Raw genomic sequence first — 22796 nt, forward strand, 5'->3', positions numbered from 1 at the left:
CTCAGCTGTCTATAAGCAAGCTACTACTAAATACAAACACAATATTCCTGCCTATTATTAAAATAATCTACAAACATCAAATTTATTGTCCATAAAACAATTGATTTGGTTTGGAACATAAACTTCCGATTATTGATAACGAGGCATACCTAGTTAGGACAAGATGGTAAAACTTCTAAACATCTACATTTCGGCCTAGTTCCACAATTAGTTTTTTGTATTTGTTGACAATTGCCAGTGTACACGGAAGCAAGACGTTGTTTCTCTTTGTTTTGTTCTCTTTGATAAATGTATGGGTGTCAATGGACGGAAAATTTGGCGCGAAAGTTTTAAAAAGTGTATTTCATGGATGTATTCTAAGAGTTATTACTCCCATGTTGGTGAGTGTGATTTCGGTTTTTGTAATTAATGAGTTATGTTAAAAATCACAAATAAAAATAAAATTATCTTTATCAATAAGTTGGCATTAATAGCATTTGGTTTGTAGAAAACAATGTGGGTAAGATTGTTGTTGGTTTTGCATGGTTGACCTCTTTTAAATTCCTCAATACTCCTGCAGAGGGCAGTGATGTACCTTGATGGCTTTTAATTATGGGAAATTCAAGAAGTACAGAGCAGTGCATGAAACAACAAGTTTTAACTTTATTCATCTTATAATGGGTCCTTTTAGTTTTAATTGTATATGTGGGATCTAGATATCCGATTAATGATTGCAGTTTGTTGGCCAAGGCGTTGTTGTCATGTTGAAGCCAGTAAAATGTTAGCACCATGATGTGGACTCTTATATGGATATAGATATATATATAGATAGATATATAGATAGATAGATATAGATTCTTCAGTGGGACTAACCCGATAAATATTTTTGAAAGCTAAATATTGGTTGGGACAAACAAAACTGCTTTCACCTTTGTATTATGTATTGACGCAATTATGTCCACCAATCGGTTTTATGTGCTTACGCAAAGGGAAACAAAACCTTTCATCCACTGCTCTTCATCGCCTTATATTGAATAAGCTTCCATCACTCCCTTTTTCGGAAAAATTGGTAATGACGGATTAATGGCAAAAAATAGACTGAATTTCCTTTATTTTAGTAAAGATTGGTTGCAGTCACTGAGCGCAGCATTGCTTTTATTTGAAGGCCTGTTAACTTACTTGAACTTTGGCAGGACCCAGTCCAAAGGGTGGAAATGCAGTCAGTGATTCATTGTTTAGCACATTGAATATGTTCTGCTTTAATCTGTGTTTAATCTGGCTTCCAGCCACTAGTTGGTGAAGAAAAGCCTCCGGGCATCCCACTGTGTCCACATCTGCTTGACAACATGGTGAAGAGAGAGAGCCAATGGGTCTGAGGTGGCTCAGAATTGTATAAGGCTCAACATGACAGAATTCTTGAAATTCTTCTAGCTTGGTGCATTTTTTTCTTTCTTTTTACAAGTAGCTATACACATTCCTGACTAAATGATAAATGGACTGCATTTATATACCATTCACCCATTCATGCAGACATTCACACACCAACGGCGGTGTCAATCAAGCAAGGCGACAGCCAGCATGGTTGGCTGTCCAAAAGCCACACACTTTGAGGATGATGGTTGCAGGCCACACCTTTGTGCAGAGATGCAATGAGTGTCAGGTGCAGTGTTGCACCGTTAACCCGGGTCGACTAGAGACGCAGTTTTTCCCCATCATGGTGTGGCAACAATCTGAGCCAAATCCCACGAGATTCTTCAGTGGGATATTGGCAGCTGGGAAGGACTTTGTCATTTTGGTATGCTGCCTTTCTGTTGAAGCCCTCCCAGTGTCAATACTTGAGCCAATTTCCAGGAAGGGGGCTGGACAGATTTGGACCCATCATCAAAGAAATGAACAACAATGCAAAGTGTTTTCACTGTTCCGATGTCTGTTTTCATGCTGATTTCATGGAGAGCAGTGGAGCTGATGTGAGTGTTTGCTATCAAACCGCAGGCTCTTACTTTCTGGGTTTATTGAAATAGCTAAGTTATCATACATTCTGCCATTTCGGAATTAGTGATTGTATAACAAATACGATAATTACCGCACATCTGGCATTACTGTCCGTGCGTAATCAGACGGAACAGGGGTCTCCGTCTCAACCAAGACCGGCCGTTGTCTGAACTCATAATGTATTATATTAATGACGGTATATTATTTATATTGATGAACTCTAACGTTCTAATATATACTTTTCTGTATATATAGCCTATGTTTTCTCTATTTGGAATTCAGATGACGTGGGCGCTTGTAGTTTGTCGTCACAACTTGAAGAGTTATGGGGCCCTATCTTGCATCCAGCGCAATTGACGTTGCTAGTTTGCAACGGCGCAGAGCGTTCTTTTCCCTCCACCGACACGCGTCGGTAAATTAGGGAATGACCTTGCGCCCCAAGGGGTGGTTTGGTGAAAACCGCTCCGGCGGAACCTCCTTTCACCGCTCCGGCGGAACGTTTGCGCCGGAGTTCTGGCGCAAACGTTCCCTGGTGCTATTTTGCAGTTTCAGAAAACAAGTCCGCCACAAAGCAGGAAATACCTGAGTCAATGGCGCGTTGTTCAGATGTTATTTTAAGGGCGCATTCATAATGTTGCTTGTGCACCTCGCGCATACACTTTGCTTCTTTCATCTACCCAGCCACACATTCTTGGTAAATTATTTGGGAAAGAACAGCTGATACAGTGGTAATGAGTTGTATTTTTAAATCAATGCATCTGCAAACACCATACAGCAAATACATATTTTTTTGACACAGACATCGTGTACAAGCCCATAACTTTTAGGATTGATTTTTAGTATTTGATCGGGAGAAACCATTGTTTTACCGCGAGTGAGTGTTAAAAAGAATGAATGAATGCGGGCATGCGTGTGTGTATGTGTACAATAATTAATGATTGCCGGCGTGCATGTGTGCGTCCATCTGTTTAAACACACGCAAACTAAACACGTAGCGCATAATACAGTCCATGGCAATGTATATTAACGGGGGGAATATTAGGAACACAAGTCGATAACGATAATGCATACAATACTGGTAAGAAACAATGTTTGTTAATGCATTGCGTATATCTTGCACAATACATTATTATACATATAAATGCGCTCATGGCTCTTAAAGAGGATGGGAGATGGCACTCTCATTGGTTTATTGCACGTTACGCCCAAACCACACCTACAGGTAATTAGGCTACTTCAGGGCAAGATTTGCGACTCATTTATCCACCGGTAAAATAGCAACGTATCGCCATACAACCGCCCACAAAGCTACTTGCGTTTGGCGCACCTCAATTACGTTTCAGACCTTAAAATAGGGCCCATGGTGTGTTCCAGATACCTTGGTTCCAGATACCAGCCTTCTGAGTTGCATGTGGGGAAATCTCCCAGCTTTCTTGCGGCATTTCACGGAGGCATGCCCCCTTTTGGTCGGGCCACCTCGGAACTCTGAGAGTATTCCGATTTCAGCGATGACGCACTCAACAAAAATGCCTGCATCCGTAAAGAAATGTTCTTTGTATTTGTACCACGTTGGTTATTTAAATGTCGATTTGAAATGCTCTTACACACTTAATTACATTGCTACTTTATTCCTGTCACCAATTTATCTATTACTAGGTCTTACTGTGCGTGCAATACAATGTAAAGTTTTGTTGATTATGAGCTGGTTTGCTAAAGAGGCTAATGTAGCTGACAATAAACAACGACTAGCCAATGACATGACACAATCACAAAGAAGAACGGGAACGCTACAAGTGCTACGAGACAGGAAATGACCTCCCAAGTGCACTCGGAAGGCTGGTGTCAGAGTCATCTGGAACACACCATTAATTTGTCCGTGGAGGCGGCCGTTTAGTCATTCATTAGCCCTGTATTGCGTTTTATTAATAGAAAGTAATGTCGGCCAGATTGTTGTTGGTCTCTCGTGTAGGACATGTGGTGGATGTAATTCCTCAATGCTCTGCAGAGGGCAGTGATGTGCTTGGACCCGTTTATTTAGCTGGATACCCCAAAAGAAGAATACACAGTTGGATGATGGGAAACAACAGAGATGCAGCTATAAGCATTATTTATATTTTTATTACATATTTTAATTGTATCTTTGGGATACGGAAATCAGAATGCTTGAATGTAGTTTCTTAGCCAAGGCGTTCTTGTAGTCTGTTAAATGTGAGCACCATCATGTAGACTCTTATGTGGGAGACTCAGTTCAGCACGTGAGCCGTGTACTACTCATACTTACCTGGCAGGGGAGACACCATGATCAAGAAGGTGGTTCACCCAGGGCGAGGCTCAGCCATTGCACTTCGGCTGTGCTGACCCGTGCGAATTCCTCAAATGTGGGAATCTCGACTGCATAATTTGTGGTAGTGGGGGACTGCGTTCGCGCTCTCCCCTGATAATGTTGTTCAATGTAATGAAGATAATATAGGAACTTACAATCAGTGTATGGTGTGGCTGGTATGTGTAATGTCCTATAAGTTAAGATAAGGATATTTAAGGGTACTGTTTATTCAGTTCAGTTGCAATTGGCTGACATTCATTTATCTTATCTTATCTTATTGTTTATTGGTTTGGTTTTCACACAGCAGCAATGGTAGAGAAGGTCCTGGTCTTATTTGTCTCTCGTCCTCCTAGGTCAATTCATTCCTAGGTGAACCAGGGGTTAGTCAAGTCAAGTCACTTTTATTTATATAGCACATTTAAAAACAATGTGCTATATAAATAAAAGCGGAATTTGCAGAAATCAGGGTTGGGCAGGACAGTTGTTGAAAGGGGCCCAGGGATACACAGGTCTTGACTAAAAAAGAAATTTATAAAATAAGTAGAAAATAAGTAGAAAGAGAGCAATAAAAATAGTAAGAACATGGTTAAGGGTGTTAAGGCAGAGTGCAACTTCCATGAGGATATTTGTCGGTAGACAGGACTTTAAGGAAAGAATTGTTGTATTTCAGTATATTGTGACGCTGAAATACTAAAAACTGATATTGAATACTAATTTCAGACTGAATTCTGAGTTAAACTGAATACTGTGGAACACAAAACTGCATACTGCGATACTTTTATTGCAATTTTCTGCACAAGTTCAAAAAAATTAAATAGTGAACTTAAAGGCCATTACATGGTTTTGTTTAACTCTGAAGCATGAAATGTTGAGTTATCTGCTTTTGCCAAAGTAAAACAAAGTTACATTTTGTAAGTAACCTGTATTTTAACTTATCAAAGCAAGCCAACTGAAGTGATTTATGAAAATTATTAAAACAAGAAATCTATTTTTGCAAATCACAATCAAATCACAAAAATCACTCATTTGCAATCACAACACTGAGCTTATCAATGGCTATTTAAATTGTTGGCATAATCATCAAGCCATGGTTCGGTGGGCTCCTCCACTCGGAGACCTGACATTTAATGAGACTCTCGTGTTGCACGTTGTTCCCATTAAAAAAAAACAGTAAATCCACAGTGAACCGCTTGTAAATATGCAAAGGCTGCAAAATTATATTTAATTTGTGCATTTAAATTAGTTGGTGTATTACTATATATTTATTATAAGAGTTATTAAACACAGGTCGGTGAGTGTAAGGTGACATCTCACATGAATGAGGGATGTTTTCACACACTTAAATAATCAGACACATTGCACATTAGTTTTTAAGAATTGTATTTATATAACAGATACCAGGCGAAACAAGTATACGTTCCTGGTTTGTAATCTAAGCTAAAGCCATCGCTAAAATCGAATCCATGGTGGAAATGCATAATAATGAACGATTTTATTGTATTTCATTTCAGTACATCCTGCGTATGTAATAGATTTGGTAATAGATTGGGCCCAATTCCTAGCTAAAGGTAGAGCCAGTTGGCTGCAGTTTTAATAAAACACATCTCTGTCTAGAATGAGTGAGATTGATGCTCACATTGGCCCAGATCTAGTGGAGACCTTTTGTCTCAGGTCTTTGCCTAACAGCTTTTACCCTGCATCATCCTCTTGTTTTGTCCCCAAACCTCAACCCCCCTCCTTAGTAAGACCACCCCCATATTGAATCCCCCAAATGGGTGATTCTCACAACAACATCATTCCTGGTAGTGGGGGGTCTTGCTGCATCAGTATGCGCCCTGCCCCCCTCATTAAGTAACAGTAATCTCCTGCAGTAACCAGCCATCGATGGTGCCCTCCTCACCACATATTACAGTGAATGACTTGAACCGTACAACCTTGATTGTCCCTCGCAAAGGGACGTTTTTTGAAGGTTTAAACTAGAAACTAGCAAACAAAAAATGCAAAATTACAAATTTAATTCAGGGGCCACTTTTGCCCCCGGGCCACAGTCCCCGATTGAAAGCTGATTGTCCCCCCACCCACTCCTTCCCTCACCTCCACGACGCTACACCCACACCTTCCCCTTCCCGCTGGCAGAGCCCCCCCGCGGGCCACCCCCCGGGCAGCAGCAGCCGGGGGCCAGGCCGCGGTGCTGTGTGGCGGGCAGGTTCTTGTAGACGGCGCGGCTGTAGGGGATGAAGCAGAGGCCCAGCTGGAGGTGGCGGGCCAGGCGGCAGTAGGCGGCCAGGGCCAGCACCAGCAGGGGGGTGACGAGCAGGAAGCCCACCACCAGCAGGGCCACGCAGCCCCCGTCAGACAGCAGGTCGGAGCAGTAGCGGGAGGTCCCGTGGGGGCGCACCTGGAGGGGGGGGGGCAGAGGGAGTGGGGGAGATGAAGAAGGGGAAGGTGAGGGTTGAGAGGTAGCAGGGTGATGGAGAGGGGAGAGATGGAGGAGGGGGTGAGGTAAACAGCGATAAGAGAAAGGATATAGAATAGAATAGACTTTATTTGTCATTGTGCATTGGATACACAACGAAATTTGTTTGTGCAACCACTAACAAAAGTGCAGTTGTGCTGGGTGGAGGGTAGGAGTGTAGTGTGATTATTAAGTTCTGTGATGGCCCTGGGGATGAAACTGTTCTGCAGTCTGGAGGTGCGGGCTGTAGTGGCCCGGTAGCGCCTGCCAGAGGGTAGCAGGGTGAAGAGATGGTTTGCGGGGTGAGTCTCATCCTTTAAAATGCCACATGCTCGGCGGAGGCAGCGCGTCCTAAAGATGTCATCCAGGGGAGGCAGTGGAAGTCCAACTATTCTCTCAGCAGACCATATGACCCGACTGAGGGATTTCCTGTCCTTTTCTGTGCAGTTGACGTACCATGCAGTGATACAGTAAGATATGGGAGAGAGGGAGAGCAGGAAAGAGATATGGGAGACGAGACTTGAATAAATAAGAACAAATAGTTTCCACCAATCACACTCCCTCAATTGACCTATCAGTTCTTAAAACTATGATGAAAGTAAATGTATTGCCTATCGTTTAAAGTTATATCTTTACCACCAACTGATCTAATATATATTCTAGCTCTAGGTTCAGGTTGGTGTTCAGGGTATGAGAGGGATCGCGGTGCAGCGGAGACGATAAGGGATGATGAACCATGAATGGAATGCAGGTCTGCGGTGTGTGGTCAGATAGTGCTCAGTGTTATGACACACACACGCTCACACGTATTGTGAGAGCCCCTCTTCTAGGGCTTAAATGACTCATTCCAACACATTCAAACCCCCAACCAACCCTTGAAAAACAAACAATGTCACTCTACTGTATCTTTACCCCTTGCTACTTGTCTGTTCTTTTTTATACCTCTGAATCCAATGTCTGGAGAAAAGTTACAAATTTCAAATGAAAGTTAAGGTAGCAGTTAACAATTGTTTTTGCTTGTGTAGGGTTCAGTTGGAACCAGGTATGGCTGGTTCTGGTTGGTTGGGGGTCTAGAAGGAACCGAGCCAGGGAGTGATTGAGAGGTTTCCTATCAAGGCTTAATCCCCCTTATCTGTTGTGAGGGGTGAGAGCCGCAGGGCTGGAGGAAGAGGAGGAGAGATGGAGGAAGGGAGGGGGACATTCCCCAGCAGATTGGCCAAGAAAGAATCAACTATATATTTTATAATTATAAGGCAGATCTGGTCGTTGCTTCATTTTAATGTTGACATGTAAAATACGGCGTACACTAAACATTCAAGTTCGCTCTGTCAGGTGTCAGACCTCCAGTTCCCTCGTGTTTTGAATTTTGTAATATCTTATGTTCAATATGTCGTATGTACTACTAGATTGAGTTCTAACAACTAACTACAAACACCTCATTATTGAACATCTAACCAGTGACTTTTGGGATAACGGCGAGTAAGGTAGAATGTTAATCTCCCCCTTATTTGTTTTCACTCTCTCCTTTCCCACCCATCTCTCTCCCCCTTGCTCGCCCTGGCTCTCTGTCGCTCCCTTAATCCCCTCTGTTAATCCGGAGTCACATGAGGTGTAGTCAAACTGGCGGGAGTCCCAGAGCTGGGGGGTTTTCCGTGTTCATTAAGATGCTCTTCTGAGCTGTGTTGTAGCATCCCATTCAAAGCCCCTGAACCAGAAGGACTGCTTAGGGGAGCGATGTCGCTACGGAACCGGCCAGGTTAAGAGGCCCTCCTGACCCGGGGTGCGCTCCAGTGATCCCCCGGGTGTTAGGACTCAGAACGACCCTGAACCCTGACTTGTCATATCCTGAACCCCCCCTCTGTCGTTGGGTGGATCAGAGAAAAACGTGTTTGGAACTCCGAGAACGAAACTGATGAACGTGCTAATCTGTCGCTTGATGGCAACATGCAGCTATAGGTGAGGTTTGATCATGTCGTGGGGCTGGATTTGGACTCCTTGCCAAGATCTACAGGGTTCGATCTCTAATATTCGTTACCTAAGATACTTGCCTCCTTAATGATATGTATCTGAACTCATTGTGACACGCTTTGGATCACAACATTTGCCCCGCCAGGGGTTCCCTAGCCTTCCCAAGCCATACCCCCTGTTGGTTGGCTTTTCGTCCCAAGGCCCATCAATATTTTACATATTCAGGCCTCCCTAGGCCGATTTATAAAACAGGCCTGCGGAGGCGATGCTGCCAGCCACTTTTGGGATGCGACACCCAAGTTGGAGACCCAACGAATCCATAGCGATTAAGACATCCACTAAACCAGCTCAACAGAGGAGCCCTCCTTACCGTGGAATGGCAGAGGAAGCCGAACGCCACCATGGTGGTGGCGGGCGTCAGGATGGTGCCAAACACCACCCCGGCCAGGCAGGCGTTGATGGCCGCGATCAGCAGGTTCTGGGCCGTCACCAGCACGGAGCACGCCCAGCAGTCCAGAGAGCCGCGCAGCTCCAGCGGGGCGTCGCTCCCTCCTCCACCACCGCTCTCGGCGGCAGAGTAGGGCGGAGGCACCACCACGCGCGGTGGCGGCGTCTCTGAGCCTCCGCCCATGCCCACGGCGGTGGTGGAGGCCAGGGAGTTGGAGTGCTGGAGGTGCTGGTGGTGCTGGTGGTGGCCGAGTTGGGCCAGTTGCTGCTGCTGGTGGTGCTGGAGCTGCTGGTGGTGGTAGTGGTGGTGCGGGGGCACCTCCTCAGACAGGTCCAGGTTCTGGTGGTGAGCCCCCTTCTCCAGAGTACCAGACATACTCATTGGGAACTGGAGGGAGGAGAGGGAAGGCACAATTAAAACATTTGATAAACAAATAGAATAAAACTAACTCATTAAATGTGTCTTCCAATAAATGGCCGTAGGGCCATTTGGCATGTATGGTAAATGGTATATGGACTGAATTTATGTAGCGCTTTTCTAACTAGTGGCCACTCAAAGCGCTTGCAATATCGCATAACATTCACCCACACACTCACACACCGACGGCGGTGTCAGCCATGCAAGGTGACAGCCAGCTCGTTGGGTCTTGCTCAGGGACACCTTGACACACAGCTTGGATGAGCTTGGGATCAAACTAGCAACCGTCCGGTTATCAGCCTCTCTCTACCTCCGGCGCCACATGCTTCCACATATATTGGTAAACCAATACATACAATAAACGAGGAATGATTCAGTCAGAGGAGGATTGAGGTGTCTGGCTCTCCAGCCAGTGACTCCATGGTGCCGGGCTTAAAAGACCCCAGGTTCTTGTTCAACCGTGGGTCGGAGGTCTTATCTATGTGAACAGGAAGCTTGCCTCAGAGCATGCCTGCCTGTAATGATGAGACGATGGCTATCTCAAAGCTGATTGGCAGAAAAGGAAAGGGGGCCCCCTGTTTATCGGAGTGTGTGGCGGAGAGTTGAAGGGCATCTTGAAATGAAAGCGTGTTTTTGTGTTCCACACAGCATGTAGCTGCTCTGTGTCTGGGGAGTGCAGGGTGGATCAAGGGATGGTGCCATTACATTTAAACAAGGTTTGATGTTGTTGCCCAAGGGAAGTGGCAATCAGAGCATAACTTACTCCCGTAATGAAATACTATTGATATATTATGCATGCCACTTTCAACCCGAGTCAAAGTAGGGGACTTGCAGCTAGGATACTTTCTCTGTCACCATAACACTTGGGCAAAGATACTTGGCTTGCCGACCAGAAGTCTGACAGTGTAAGCTTGTGAATATGCGGCCAACCACATTTTTTCATATTTTGTTTAACTGGTTGCTTCAAAGTAACCAAGAAACGGCCGCTTTTATAGAAATTAAGTAAAGTCAATAATTCCTCTTTGAAATGTAGAAGGTTGAACTGAAAAATGACTTGAGTGAAGCACTTGTGTAAATACACTACGGTGGATACATTCAACAGAGCGGCGGTGAGATATTTTAAAATGAGACACAGCTGGCTGTGGCAGAGTCACTATAGAGAGGAAACATCTTGGTTAGACTGTCTCTCTAGGCTTCTCGCTAACTTCCTAAATCGTCTTCTATCTAAATAAGACCATGTATAAACTCTTGTACCACGACCTGAGCATTTTGTAGACCAGCCATCTTCCATCCCAGCTAGCTTGGTCCATCAGTTAGCAGAACTGTAGACCTGGCCATCCATTAGCTCAATGCTAGCCCCAGCCATACATCAGTAGGAGCTAGATGTTAGATGTCATCCTGTCTCGCCAAAAAATGCTTATTCCGTTGAGCTCAGAGTAACTTGTGCAAGTCTAGTATTAGAAATGGATTGCTGCACAGTGTTTGCTGGTAAAATACACAAACCTTTCAAACAACTTCTGATGGATAGATGGACAACCAAAAGTTCCCTGTCTCCTACTTTCCAAACTGTTCTTACGACTGCAACTCAACAATAAAGTAGTGCATCAGGAATACCGGAAGACAGCAATTGAAAATACCTTCTGAGAAAATGGCCTTTTGTTTACTTTCCAAATCTGTCCCCCATTGTTTGCACAAGTGTTGTGTTGTCCATTCCAAGGTCATGGGTTTTTCTGTGTGTGTGTGTGTGGGTTTTCATTGTCCCTAACACACATCTGGTTGCCACTAAATTGTTGTCTGAATAACAATAACCTGAAGCCCAAATCGTTATGGCCTCAACACTAATTTAATGAATGGAAGATTCACTAATCAGTAGTGGTTAAGACCCCCTCTCCCTGACCTAGAGAGTTTGATGCTGCATTCACAAGTTCTATTGTTTCACGATTCCATTGTGTTAAAACAAAAGCAGTGGCTTGCATCGATTGTTTTCTTCTTGGCAGTCTCACGTCCCTCATTGAGGTTATTTAGATCTCCCATGCTTTAGTTTACTAATTAATCCTAGCTTTGTTTACGGTTCATTTACCATGTATCCGAACTTGGTTTCAATTTAATTAGAATAAAGTTTACGGTGACTGCTTCATTTGTGTAACGATTTATCCATAATTGTCCACGGGAAGTTAACGCAGAGAACTAAATCACTTTTAAACGTAAAAAACAAACTAGATTTACAATGAATCCAGAGTGTGCTGAATTGTGCCTGAAAGTACCACCGGTCGGCAGACAGTGAATAAACGTTCAGGTGTTTCATGCGTGAGAGAGTGGTAGTGTTGGTTCTCCGGCGCTGAGAGAGGTGTCGTACTCACGCTCTGGTGCGGGGCCCGTTGGAACTCGAGCTGTGGGTCCTCCAGGTTACGGCCGGTTGATCTCCTCTCCTTTCAGAACAGCCTCTTAACACACTTCTCCAAACCCGTTGGCCCTCAAAGCACGCCGCCGTGTGCGCCGGGGTCTGTCCTGGCTCCCCGCTCCCGCCGTGCTTCTCGTCTGTGCAGGGCTCTGCGCTGCAGGTCAGAGTGGCGTTGGCTGTGATGTATATGTGTCTTTAAAGCGATGCACCACTAATCCCCTTCCCTCCCCTCTGCTTGTCTACTTTCTTATCTATCCCTGATGGTATGCCGGTATGTCAGCCTCCCGCCCACCTCCATCTCCTCCTCCTCCTCCTCTTCCTCCTCCTCCCAGCAACCGCTGGTGTTGGAACCGATTAGAGTCCTGACCCAAGTTCGACTGAAGTGGGCCGTCAATCCAAAGATGAAGGTTGTGAATCTTGCTCGGTATTCATCAGATCTCTCTGTCTGTGCGTGTATGCGTGTGTGTCTCTCGCTCTCTCGCTGTCTCTTGGTATTGCAGCCTGGTCCTCCTCCTCCACACAGGACAGCCCCCCCACCACCACCACCATACAGGACCCCCCGCCGCCGCCGCTTATGTGGTGTGAGAACCCCTCTTAGGAATTCCCCCCCTCACCGCCAGCCACACACACCCCCTCTCCCTCGATCCAACTTTCTCTCCCAACACCAGCTCGGTCTAAAGTCCCCCACCCCCACTCCCCCTGTGGAACAGCCTGGCCCTGTTCTTGAACTGCGCCCCCTCCGTCCTCCTGTTGTTCCTGTGGCAGGGCGGGGGTAGGGGAGAGTGAGGGCGGCTGGTCTGATAAGTTGAGGTCGGCAGAGTGCCTGCAGAGACCAGGTCGGGGGGCGGGGGGGGGGGGGGGGGGGGGGGGTTGGGGGGCTACCGGGGGTCACACATGTTGCCTGTTTATATAAGGAGTCAACGGAGACGTTGACAGAGCGTTTCCAGTCTTCTGCTGTGGTTTGGGTAGGGGCTGGCTGGGGAGCAGCTCCGGCGCGGGGGGGGGCCGTACGGGATGCAGAGGCTCGCCTACGTTGCACCACAAGTCCCAACTTCTGGCAGTTTATGTTTCGTGACTGTTTACATTTTGTGATGAAACACAATCGGCCACATCAGGGTTCTGACATGGAGATGAACTTCCAGGGAGGGAGGGGGGGAGGAACAAAGGGGGAGTAGGGTTGAGGGTAGGAGGGGACTTAGGAGGAACAAAGAAGGCATGGGGGGAGGGAGAGAGGTGGAGGTGGAGGAGGAGGGGGTCAGTTAACAGATAGGAGAGAGATGGTTCCTGTAATCACTCTTAACTGATGCAGAGCCTTCCTGCATCATCTTCCCTGCTTTGAGCGCTCTGTGTGTGTTTACCGTTCCTTCGCTTCATCCCTGTTGATTGGGGCGTATAAGTCTGTGGGGAAGGGCTATTGATCTTCACATTAACATCAGACGAGCCTGAGATCTACTTGTGGATATTGTGCGTCACACAACAGGAGTGGGGTGAAGGAGAGGACAGGGAGCGTAGAGGAGGAGGCTGGAACGATTTGTGAAGCACATGTGGTCACGACTCATTTACATATTCGCTGTCATTTCCATTGGAGCCAATCGGAACTCAGTCCTGCAGCAAGCAGGTGGGTCGAGGATTTTAGAAGGGTTTTAATAATGAACCTAATTTGCTTCTATTTCAAAGTTTAAACTTGGCCAAAGGATACCAAAAACCACTGCCTACTAATAAGAGGCGCTAACATGCGCTGGTCCTGTTGTGCAATATCATCAAAATTGTGCAAAATGTTCAAACCACTAATTTGCATTCGGAAAATTTGTTGGACTTTCACACTATGGAAGCCGTGAGGGCCATCGGAAACTTTGAGGCGTCAATGAGTGGATCCCACTTGCATACATGTAGAAATTCGTGATACTGTAGTTTAGCATTTTGCGTTATCAAAATAGCACTGTTCATCTTTGTGTGATAGTTGTGTAACCAGACTTTTGGCTGTAAATCTGCCTCTGCTGTCTTTTTCCAAGAACTATCAGTTGGGAAAGGGAAGGTTCATAACATTTCCTGTTCCTGGTATTCCGAGCACTGTTGCCACGACAACTGTTCTTCCCTTTTGGGTTCCCTGTGTGTGTACACACAGTGACTGGCTCGTATCTCAACTATTTTGATGTGTGGGGGTAAAAAGCTTTTGATAAAAAATAATGGACAGAAGGTGATATTTTATGCCTCCATTTGAAAGCGGAACGAGGTGCTGGTCGCCGGGTTCGAAGACTTCCCCCACAGAGCCGGCAGGAAGCCACCACTTCTGCTGTCATCCCTTCTGCTGACAGGGGAGTCAGAGACGGCAGGAAGCCACCGCTGCCATCCCTTCAGCTGACAGGGGAGTCAGCAACACATTCTCACTCCGAGCGCGTCGATATTTGAGGAACGGTCAGTGACTTTGGCTTCAGCCTCTGACGCAAAAGGGCACCCTTGTGCTTCTTTTTTCGACGCATGGGGTTTTCCATTCATTACAGTGAAATCTGTGACATTCCTCAACACAACTACACCAACGTGTCCTTGTTAATTACACAACATGTATGGGTTAAGGCTATGGACATCAGTTGTCCTGTTTTGTGCTTTGATTGAGAGAAACAATAATTTTTTTGATCAGTGTTGGGTAGCTGAGGTCGTTGCTATAGAGACCACGTCCGTCCGCTTTTTTTGACAACTGACAGAGCAACCCTATCTCATCAAAATTACGTTCCCAGAGAACTATTCTGCATTCTCAATTACGTTTGTCTGAAAAACGTATTTTGTCCGTGATTACGTTTTATTGAACATATCGCAAATACGAATTTGTTCTCAGCCTATTTTTTGCCATTTATTTACCGTGTTACTATGGCAGAATAAAGAATAAATTCATGCATTATCATTCAACTTGAACATGTGTTTTTACAGTACAGAGTGGCGGAGGGATGACGTATGTTGGCCAACCCGGAAGTGAGGTTCCGGGTCGCCCTGGGTTCCCTTGACAACAAGCCAACGGCTTTTTCCATTGGATTTTGGATGATTGCATTTTGCATTTTTGAAGCACCTCCTCAAAAACTGACAATAAATAAAAAGAACAGTGCTCCAAATATCGAAATGTAAACCAATGCATTCTGAATGGGAGTTTTTCTCTGATTTTTCCATGCTACACAGACCGAAATGTAAACCCATGCAAATGAAGGCTCCATGGTCATAATCATTTAAATATAATTAATCTCCAGAGTGTGTAGGGTATGAATGTATGTATATATTATTATATATATTATTTGTATTCTGTCACTGGAAACGTCATTCACTTCTCTTTTTCGCTTCAGTCTGAAGACTAGTGGAAGTAGTCCAGCCGCCATTTGTTTGGCCTCCTCCATGAAGTGTGGGAACCTTCTGCCGTGCCTGTATAAATAAAGAGAAATGATTGTAGGAATTATACATATTTTGCTAATATTGGGGTTGAGGTATATATTCATATTTGAAATAAACAAAAACATACCCATCCAGGTGGAAGTTCTCAAGCAGTACTGTGCACCACCATTTTCTGAGGACAGGCATGTCTTTCTAAAGTAAGGGGATATTCCAAGAATTGACAATGATAAAATATGTATACAAGTATGAATTTTTCGATGTTGTAACCTTACATATGTCAAAAATCCAATTCTATTTTTAAACGTATCTTTTCAATCGTCAGCTCTTTTTTCATTTAATGTAATGCCTACTTACAACAGTGAAGTCAAACGGTGCCTCCATGGCAAGGTACCAAGCATACTGTGATGGAAAAATGTAATTGGTGACAACATTCACACGCGTTGTTATAGTGCTGAGAGGGTGTGTTTTTGAGTCAGTTGTGATCGCCGATGTCTTGCTTTCTTGTACTTTTGCCTCTGTAGTCTGTTTTGATGCTCGTCATTGTAGTCCTTTGCATAACCTGACCTTCTTTTCTCATATTACTATACAGATGTAAAGCCGTTCCGCCGAATTCAAAAACCGTAGAAACAGAGGAAAGGACACAACATTATCGAGACCAATCTCATGGGCCTTGACGAACCGGTGAAACGGATAAGTCTGATGAATTTAACCACGGGTCGAACCAATGATGGAAGTCTTCAACAGCAGATGAAACAGGACATGAAACAGTACATTTGATACGAATGAGATCAATCTTATTTTAGATTTCTGTTGCCTACTGTAAAACCGAAGGGATCAGTCGGAGTCAATTGCGAATCCGAAAAAGTTGGAAGGAAGCCAATGAGTTGGATGACACCTAGGATAATCCCTCAAACCACAAATCTATGAACAAGATATGCATTGAAGTAGAAACATTTATTTCCCTGTGATATCAAAGATGTTTTTCCACTTTGATTTTGGCTGGAAATGGCTGGAGATAAAATATAGGCCTTCCTAGACCTTCAAAGGAATTTAAAGGGATACGCAGAGGTATATGAAAATTTGCCTGTTATACCCAGATTGAGACGATTTGTTTAATCCCAAATTCATCATTGTGCGTCAAGAAGGGGAATTCCCCGGGTTAACATTTGCTTTCGACAGCCGCACCTATTGATTTGCAGAGTTATAGTATCTTTGCTCTATCTTACTTGAAACAAACATCAGCAGGAGTTGAACAATGGTGCAGTGGAGAGCACTGTTGGATAGCACTCTGGAGACCAGAGTGCAAATTCCTGTTAAATTCCTGTTTAATGTATGTGAATCAACTAAAGGGTAAGTCTAGTAAGTCTAATAAGTCTGTAAAGTCTGTAATGATATTTCTATTGAACTGATTGATATAGCCTTCGACCACAGAATGATCCTAATCTCCATGGGGAAGTGGAATGAGCAGTTGGCTGACACTCCTGAGACCGGGGTTCAAGTCCATCTAATGTTCGCTAATGTTTTTTTCTATATCATGTGAGTTGTAAAGTCAAGTCTAACCGCCATCAACAAAATCGTCAAATCATCAAAAGTCAGACGCAGGTTAGAGTCCCAGCTCACAGGGATTAAGAATTTGCTCATCCTTTCTTGCTGAGCCTAGATTCTGTTCACCGCTTAGACCCAGGGTTTAAGAACCCTGATGGAATAAGTACCTTAATGGATACCTCTTATTTCTAGACTGTGTGAATTGTAAAGTCAAGTATAACCTCCAAAACAAACTGATCTGAGTCTTGGTGGTGTGGTGGTAAGGGCTGTGGGTTAACACTCTGCAGGTGCAGGTTCGAGTCCCTGCTCGCACGGTCAATAAAATGCTGACCTTCATGATGAGCTTTCAGACACTATGTAGGTTCGGGTTCCCTGCTCAGAACCAGGGTTTAAGTCCCCTGATTGAGTAAGTACCTTAATGGATACCTCTTATTTCTAGACTCAGGTTTGAGTCCCCGCACGCACGCACGGCTAATAAGAATGATGAGCATTCAGACACTATGGTTCAGGATCCCTGCTCTGAACCAGGGTTCAAGAGGTACCGTAATGGATACATCTTATTTCTCTATCATGTGAATGGTAAAGTCAAGTATAACCTCCAAACATGTCCTGGTCAGGGTCTTGGTGGTGCAGTGGTCAGGGCTGTCGGTTAACGCTCTGTAGACTCTGGTTCGAGTCCCCGCAAGCACACACGGCTAATAAGAATGATGAGCATTCAGACACTATGGTTCAGGTTCCCTGCTCTGAACCAGGGTTCAAGAGGTACCGTAATGGATACATCTTATTTCTCTATCATGTGAATGGTAAAGTCAAGTATAACCTCCAAGCACGCTCTGTTTAGCGTCTTGGTGGTGAAGCGGTCAGGGCTGGTGGTAAAACTTAAGGGGTAACACTGTTTTTTTTATTGGTCGTCATGAAAAAAAACATAAGGGGTAACGCTGTGGTTTTTTATTGGTCGACATGAAAAAAAACATAAGGGGTAACACTGTCGTTTTTTATTGGTCGTCATGAAAAAAAACATAAGGGGTAACACTGTTGTTTTTTATTGATCGTCATGAAAAAAAACATAAGGGGTAACACTGTTGTTTTTTATTGGTCGTCATGAAAAAAAACATAAGGGGTAACACTGGTTTTTTATTGGTCGACATTAAAAAAAACATAAGGGGTAACACTGTTGTCTTTGTCAAATAAAATATAAGGGGTAACACTGTCTTTTTTTATTGGTCGTCATGAAAAAAAACATAAGGGGTAACACTGTCGTTTTTATTGGTCGTCATGAAAAAAAACAAGGAGTAACACTGGTTTTTTATTGGTCGACATGAAAAAAAACATAAGGGGTAACACTGGTTTTTTATTGATCGTCATGAAAAAAAACAAAAGGGGTAACACTGTTGTTTTACTTTGGTCGTCATGAAAAAAAACATAAGGGGTAACACTGATGTTTTTTATTGGTCGTCATGAAAAAAAACATAAGGGGTAACACTGTGGTTTTTTATTGGTCGACATTAAAAAAAACATAAGGGGTAACACTGTTGTCTTTGTCAAATAAAATATAAGGGGTAACACTGTCGTTTTTTATTGGTCGTCATGAAAAAAAACATAAGGGGTAACACTGTCGTTTTTATTGGTCGTCATGAAAAAAAACAAGGGGTAACACTGGTTTTTTATTGGTCGACATGAAAAAAAACATAAGGGGCAACACTGTTGTTTTTATTGGTCGTCATGAAAAAAAACATAAGGGGTAACACTGATGTTTTTTATTGGTCATCATGAAAAAAAACATAAGGGGTAACACTGGTTTTTTATTGGTCGACATTAAAAAAAACATAAGGGGTAACACTGTTGTCTTTGTCAAATAAAATATAAGGGGTAACACTCGTTTTTTATTGGTCGTCATGAAAAAAAACATAAGGGGTAACACTGTCGTTTTTATTGGTCGTCATGAAAAAAAACAAGGGGTAACACTGGTTTTTTATTGGTCGACATGAAAAAAAACATAAGGGGTAACACTGTTGTTTTTATTGGTCGTCATGAAAAAAAAAAAAGGGGTAACACTGTGGTTTAATATTGGTCGACATGAAAAAAAACACAAGGGGTAACACTCGTTTTTTATTGGTCGTCATGAAAAAAACCATAAGGGGTAACACTGTTGTCTTTGTCAAATAAAATATAAGGGGTAACACTGTCGTTTTTTATTGGTCGTCATGAAAAAAAACATAAGGGGTAACACTGTTGTTTTTATTGGTCGTCATGAAAAAAAACATAAGGGGTAACACTGTGGTTTAATATTGGTCGACATGAAAAAAAACATAAGGGGTAACACTCGTTTTTTATTGGTCGTCATGAAAAAAACCATAAGGGGTAACACTGTTGTCTTTGTCAAATAAAATATAAGGGGTAACACTCGTTTTTTATTGGTCGTCATGAAAAAAAACATAAGGGGTAACACTGTTGTTTTTATTGGTCGTCATGAAAAAAAACATAAGGGGTAACACTGTGGTTTAATATTGGTCGACATGAAAAAAAACATAAGGGGTAACACTGTCGTTTTTTATTGGTCGTCATGAAAAAAACCATAAGGGGTAACACTGTTGTCTTTGTCAAATAAAATATAAGGGGTAACACTGTCTTTTTTTATTGGTCGTCATGAAAAAAAACATAAGGGGTAACACTGTCGTTTTTATTGGTCGTCATGAAAAAAAACAAGGAGTAACACTGTGTTTTTTTATTGGTCGACATGAAAAAAAACATAAGGGGTAACACTGGTTTTTTATTGATCGTCATGAAAAAAAACATAAGGGGTAACACTGTTGTTTTACTTTGGTCGTCATGAAAAAAAACATAAGGGGTAACACTGTCGTTTTTTATTGGTCGTCATGAAAAAAACCATAAGGGGTAACACTGTTGTCTTTGTCAAATAAAATATAAGGGGTAACACTGTCATTTTTTATTGGTCGACATGAAAAAAAACATAAGGGGTAACACTGTTGTTTTTATTGGTTGTCATGAAAAAAAACATAAGGGGTAACACTGGTTTTTTATTGGTCGACATGAAAAAAAACATAAGGGGTAACACTGTTGTTTTTATTGGTCGTCATGAAAAAAAACATAAGGGGTAACACTGGTTTTTTATTGGTCGACATGAAAAAAAACATAAGGGGTAACACTGTCGTTTTTTATTGGTCGTCATGAAAAAAAACATAAGGGGTAACACTGTTGTTTTTTATTGGTCGACATGAAAAAAAACATAAGGGGTAACACTGTCGTTTTTTATTGGTCGTCATGAAAAAAAACATGACGACCAACCACTGTTGTCTTTGTCAAATACAATATAAGGGGTAACACTTTCATTTTTTATTGGTCGTCATGAAAAAAAACATAGGGGGTAACACTGTTGTTTTTATTGGTCGACATGAAAAAAAACATAAGGGGTAACACTGTCGTTTCTTATTGGTCGTCATGAAAAAAAACATAAGGGGTAATACTGTCGTCTTTTATTGGTCGTCATGAAAAAAAACAAGGAGTAACACTGTGGTTTTTTATTGGTCGACATGAAAAAAAACATAAGGGGTAACACTGGTTTTTTATTGATCGTCATGAAAAAAAACATAAGGGGTAACACTGTTGTTTTACTTTGGTCGTCATGAAAAAAAACATAAGGGGTAACACTGTCGTTTTTTATTGGTCGTCATGAAAAAAACCATAAGGGGTAACACTGTTGTCTTTGTCAAATAAAATATAAGGGGTAACACTGTCATTTTTTATTGGTCGACATGAAAAAAAACATAAGGGGTAACACTGTTGTTTTTATTGGTTGTCATGAAAAAAAACATAAGGGGTAACACTGGTTTTTTATTGGTCGACATGAAAAAAAACATAAGGGGTAACACTGTTGTTTTTATTGGTCGTCATGAAAAAAAACATAAGGGGTAACACTGGTTTTTTATTGGTCGACATGAAAAAAAACATAAGGGGTAACACTGTCGTTTTTTATTGGTCATGAAAAAAAACATAAGGGGTAACACTGTTGTTTTTTATTGGTCGACATGAAAAAAAACATAAGGGGTAACACTGTCGTTTCTTATTGGTCGTCATGAAAAAAAACATAAGGGGTAACACTGTCGTCTTTTATTGGTCGTCATGAAAAAAAACATAAGGGGTAACACTGTTGTTTTTATTGGTCGTCATGAAAAAAAACATAAGGGGTAACACTGTGTTTTTTTATTGGTCGACATGAAAAAAAACATAAGGGGTAACACTGTGGTTTTTTATTGGTCGACATGAAAAAAAACATAAGGGGTAACACTTGTTTTTATTGGTCGTCATGAAAAAAAACATAAGGGGTAACACTGTGGTTTAATATTGGTCGACATGAAAAAAAAACATAAGGGGTAACACTGTCGTTTTTTATTGGTCGTCATGAAAAAAAACATAAGGGGTAACACTGTTGTTTTTATTGGTCGTCACGAAAAAAAACATAAGGGGTAACACTGTGGTTTTTTATTGGTCGACATGAAAAAAAACATAAGGGGTAACACTGTCGTTTTTTATTGGTCGTCATGAAAAAAACCATAAGGGGTAACACTGTTGTCTTTGTCAAATAAAATATAAGGGGTAACACTGTCGTTTTTTATTGGTCGTCATGAAAAAAAACATAAGGGGTAACACTGTCGTTTTTTATTGGTCGTCATGAAAAAAAACAAAAGGGGTAACACTCGTTTTTTATTGGTCGTCATGAAAAAAACCATAAGGGGTAACACTGTTGTCTTTGTCAAATAAAATATAAGGGGTAACACTGTCGTTTTTTATTGGTCGTCATGAAAAAAAACATAAGGGGTAACACTGTTGTTTTTATTGGTCGTCATGAAAAAAAACATAAGGGGTAACACTGGTTTAATATTGGTCGACATGAAAAAAAACATAAGGGGTAACACTGTCGTTTTTTATTGGTCGTCATGAAAAAAACCATAAGGGGTAACACTGTTGTCTTTGTCAAATAAAATATAAGGGGTAACACTGTCATTTTTTATTGGTCGACATGAAAAAAAACATAAGGGGTAACACTGTTGTTTTTATTGGTTGTCATGAAAAAAAACATAAGGGGTAACACTGGTTTTTTATTGGTCGACATGAAAAAAAACATAAGGGGTAACACTGTTGTTTTTATTGGTCGTCATGAAAAAAAACATAAGGGGTAACACTGGTTTTTTATTGGTCGACATGAAAAAAAACATAAGGGGTAACACTGTCTTTTTTTATTGGTCGTCATGAAAAAAAACATAAGGGGTAACACTGTCGTTTTTATTGGTCGTCATGAAAAAAAACAAGGAGTAACACTGTGGTTTTTTATTGGTCGACATGAAAAAAAACATAAGGGGTAACACTGGTTTTTTATTGATCGTCATGAAAAAAAACATAAGGGGTAACACTGTTGTTTTACTTTGGTCGTCATGAAAAAAAACATAAGGGGTAACACTGATGTTTTTTATTGGTCGTCATGAAAAAAAACATAAGGGGTAACACTGTGGTTTTTTATTGGTCGACATTAAAAAAAACATAAGGGGTAACACTGTTGTCTTTGTCAAATAAAATATAAGGGGTAACACTGTCGTTTTTTATTGGTCGTCATGAAAAAAAACATAAGGGGTAACACTGTCGTTTTTATTGGTCGTCATGAAAAAAAACAAGGGGTAACACTGGTTTTTTTTGGTCGACATGAAAAAAAACATAAGGGGCTACACTGTTGTTTTTATTGGTCGTCATGAAAAAAAACATAAGGGGTAACACTGATGTTTTTTATTGGTCATCATGAAAAAAAACATAAGGGGTAACACTGGTTTTTTATTGGTCGACATTAAAAAAAACATAAGGGGTAACACTGTTGTCTTTGTCA

At 42.2% G+C, this 22796-nt stretch overlaps 1 protein-coding gene, 1 long non-coding RNA gene and 1 other non-coding gene across 3 annotated transcripts; 1 reads left to right on the plus strand and 2 right to left on the minus strand.

Annotated features, from left to right (window-relative positions):
• Nucleotides 1–4244: 4244 nt before the first annotated feature.
• LOC132445807 (U1 spliceosomal RNA) lies at nt 4245–4408 on the plus strand. The gene has a single exon (XR_009522699.1). It is a non-coding gene; the product is annotated as a U1 spliceosomal RNA (small nuclear RNA).
• A 1249-nt stretch (nt 4409–5657) lies between these two features.
• tmem88b (transmembrane protein 88 b) lies at nt 5658–12525 on the minus strand. The gene is made up of 3 exons (XM_060076563.1): nt 11943–12525; nt 9088–9552; nt 5658–6692 (listed from the first exon to the last, which is right to left on the minus strand). Exons 2-3 carry the CDS (start codon nt 9544–9546, stop codon nt 6399–6401), a joined length of 753 nt encoding a protein of 250 aa, XP_059932546.1. The 5' UTR covers nt 9547–9552; nt 11943–12525; the 3' UTR covers nt 5658–6398.
• Nucleotides 12526–15236: 2711 nt separating this feature from the next.
• On the minus strand, nt 15237–16324 carry LOC132475433 (uncharacterized). Its single transcript, XR_009529913.1, has 3 exons — nt 15713–16324; nt 15486–15550; nt 15237–15388 (listed from the first exon to the last, which is right to left on the minus strand). It is a non-coding gene; the product is annotated as an uncharacterized LOC132475433 (long non-coding RNA).
• Nucleotides 16325–22796: the final 6472 nt, after the last annotated feature.

The sequence above is a fragment of the Gadus macrocephalus genome, chromosome 17 (genome assembly GCF_031168955.1).
Source record: "Gadus macrocephalus chromosome 17, ASM3116895v1".
Lineage (NCBI taxonomy): Eukaryota > Metazoa > Chordata > Actinopteri > Gadiformes > Gadidae > Gadus > Gadus macrocephalus.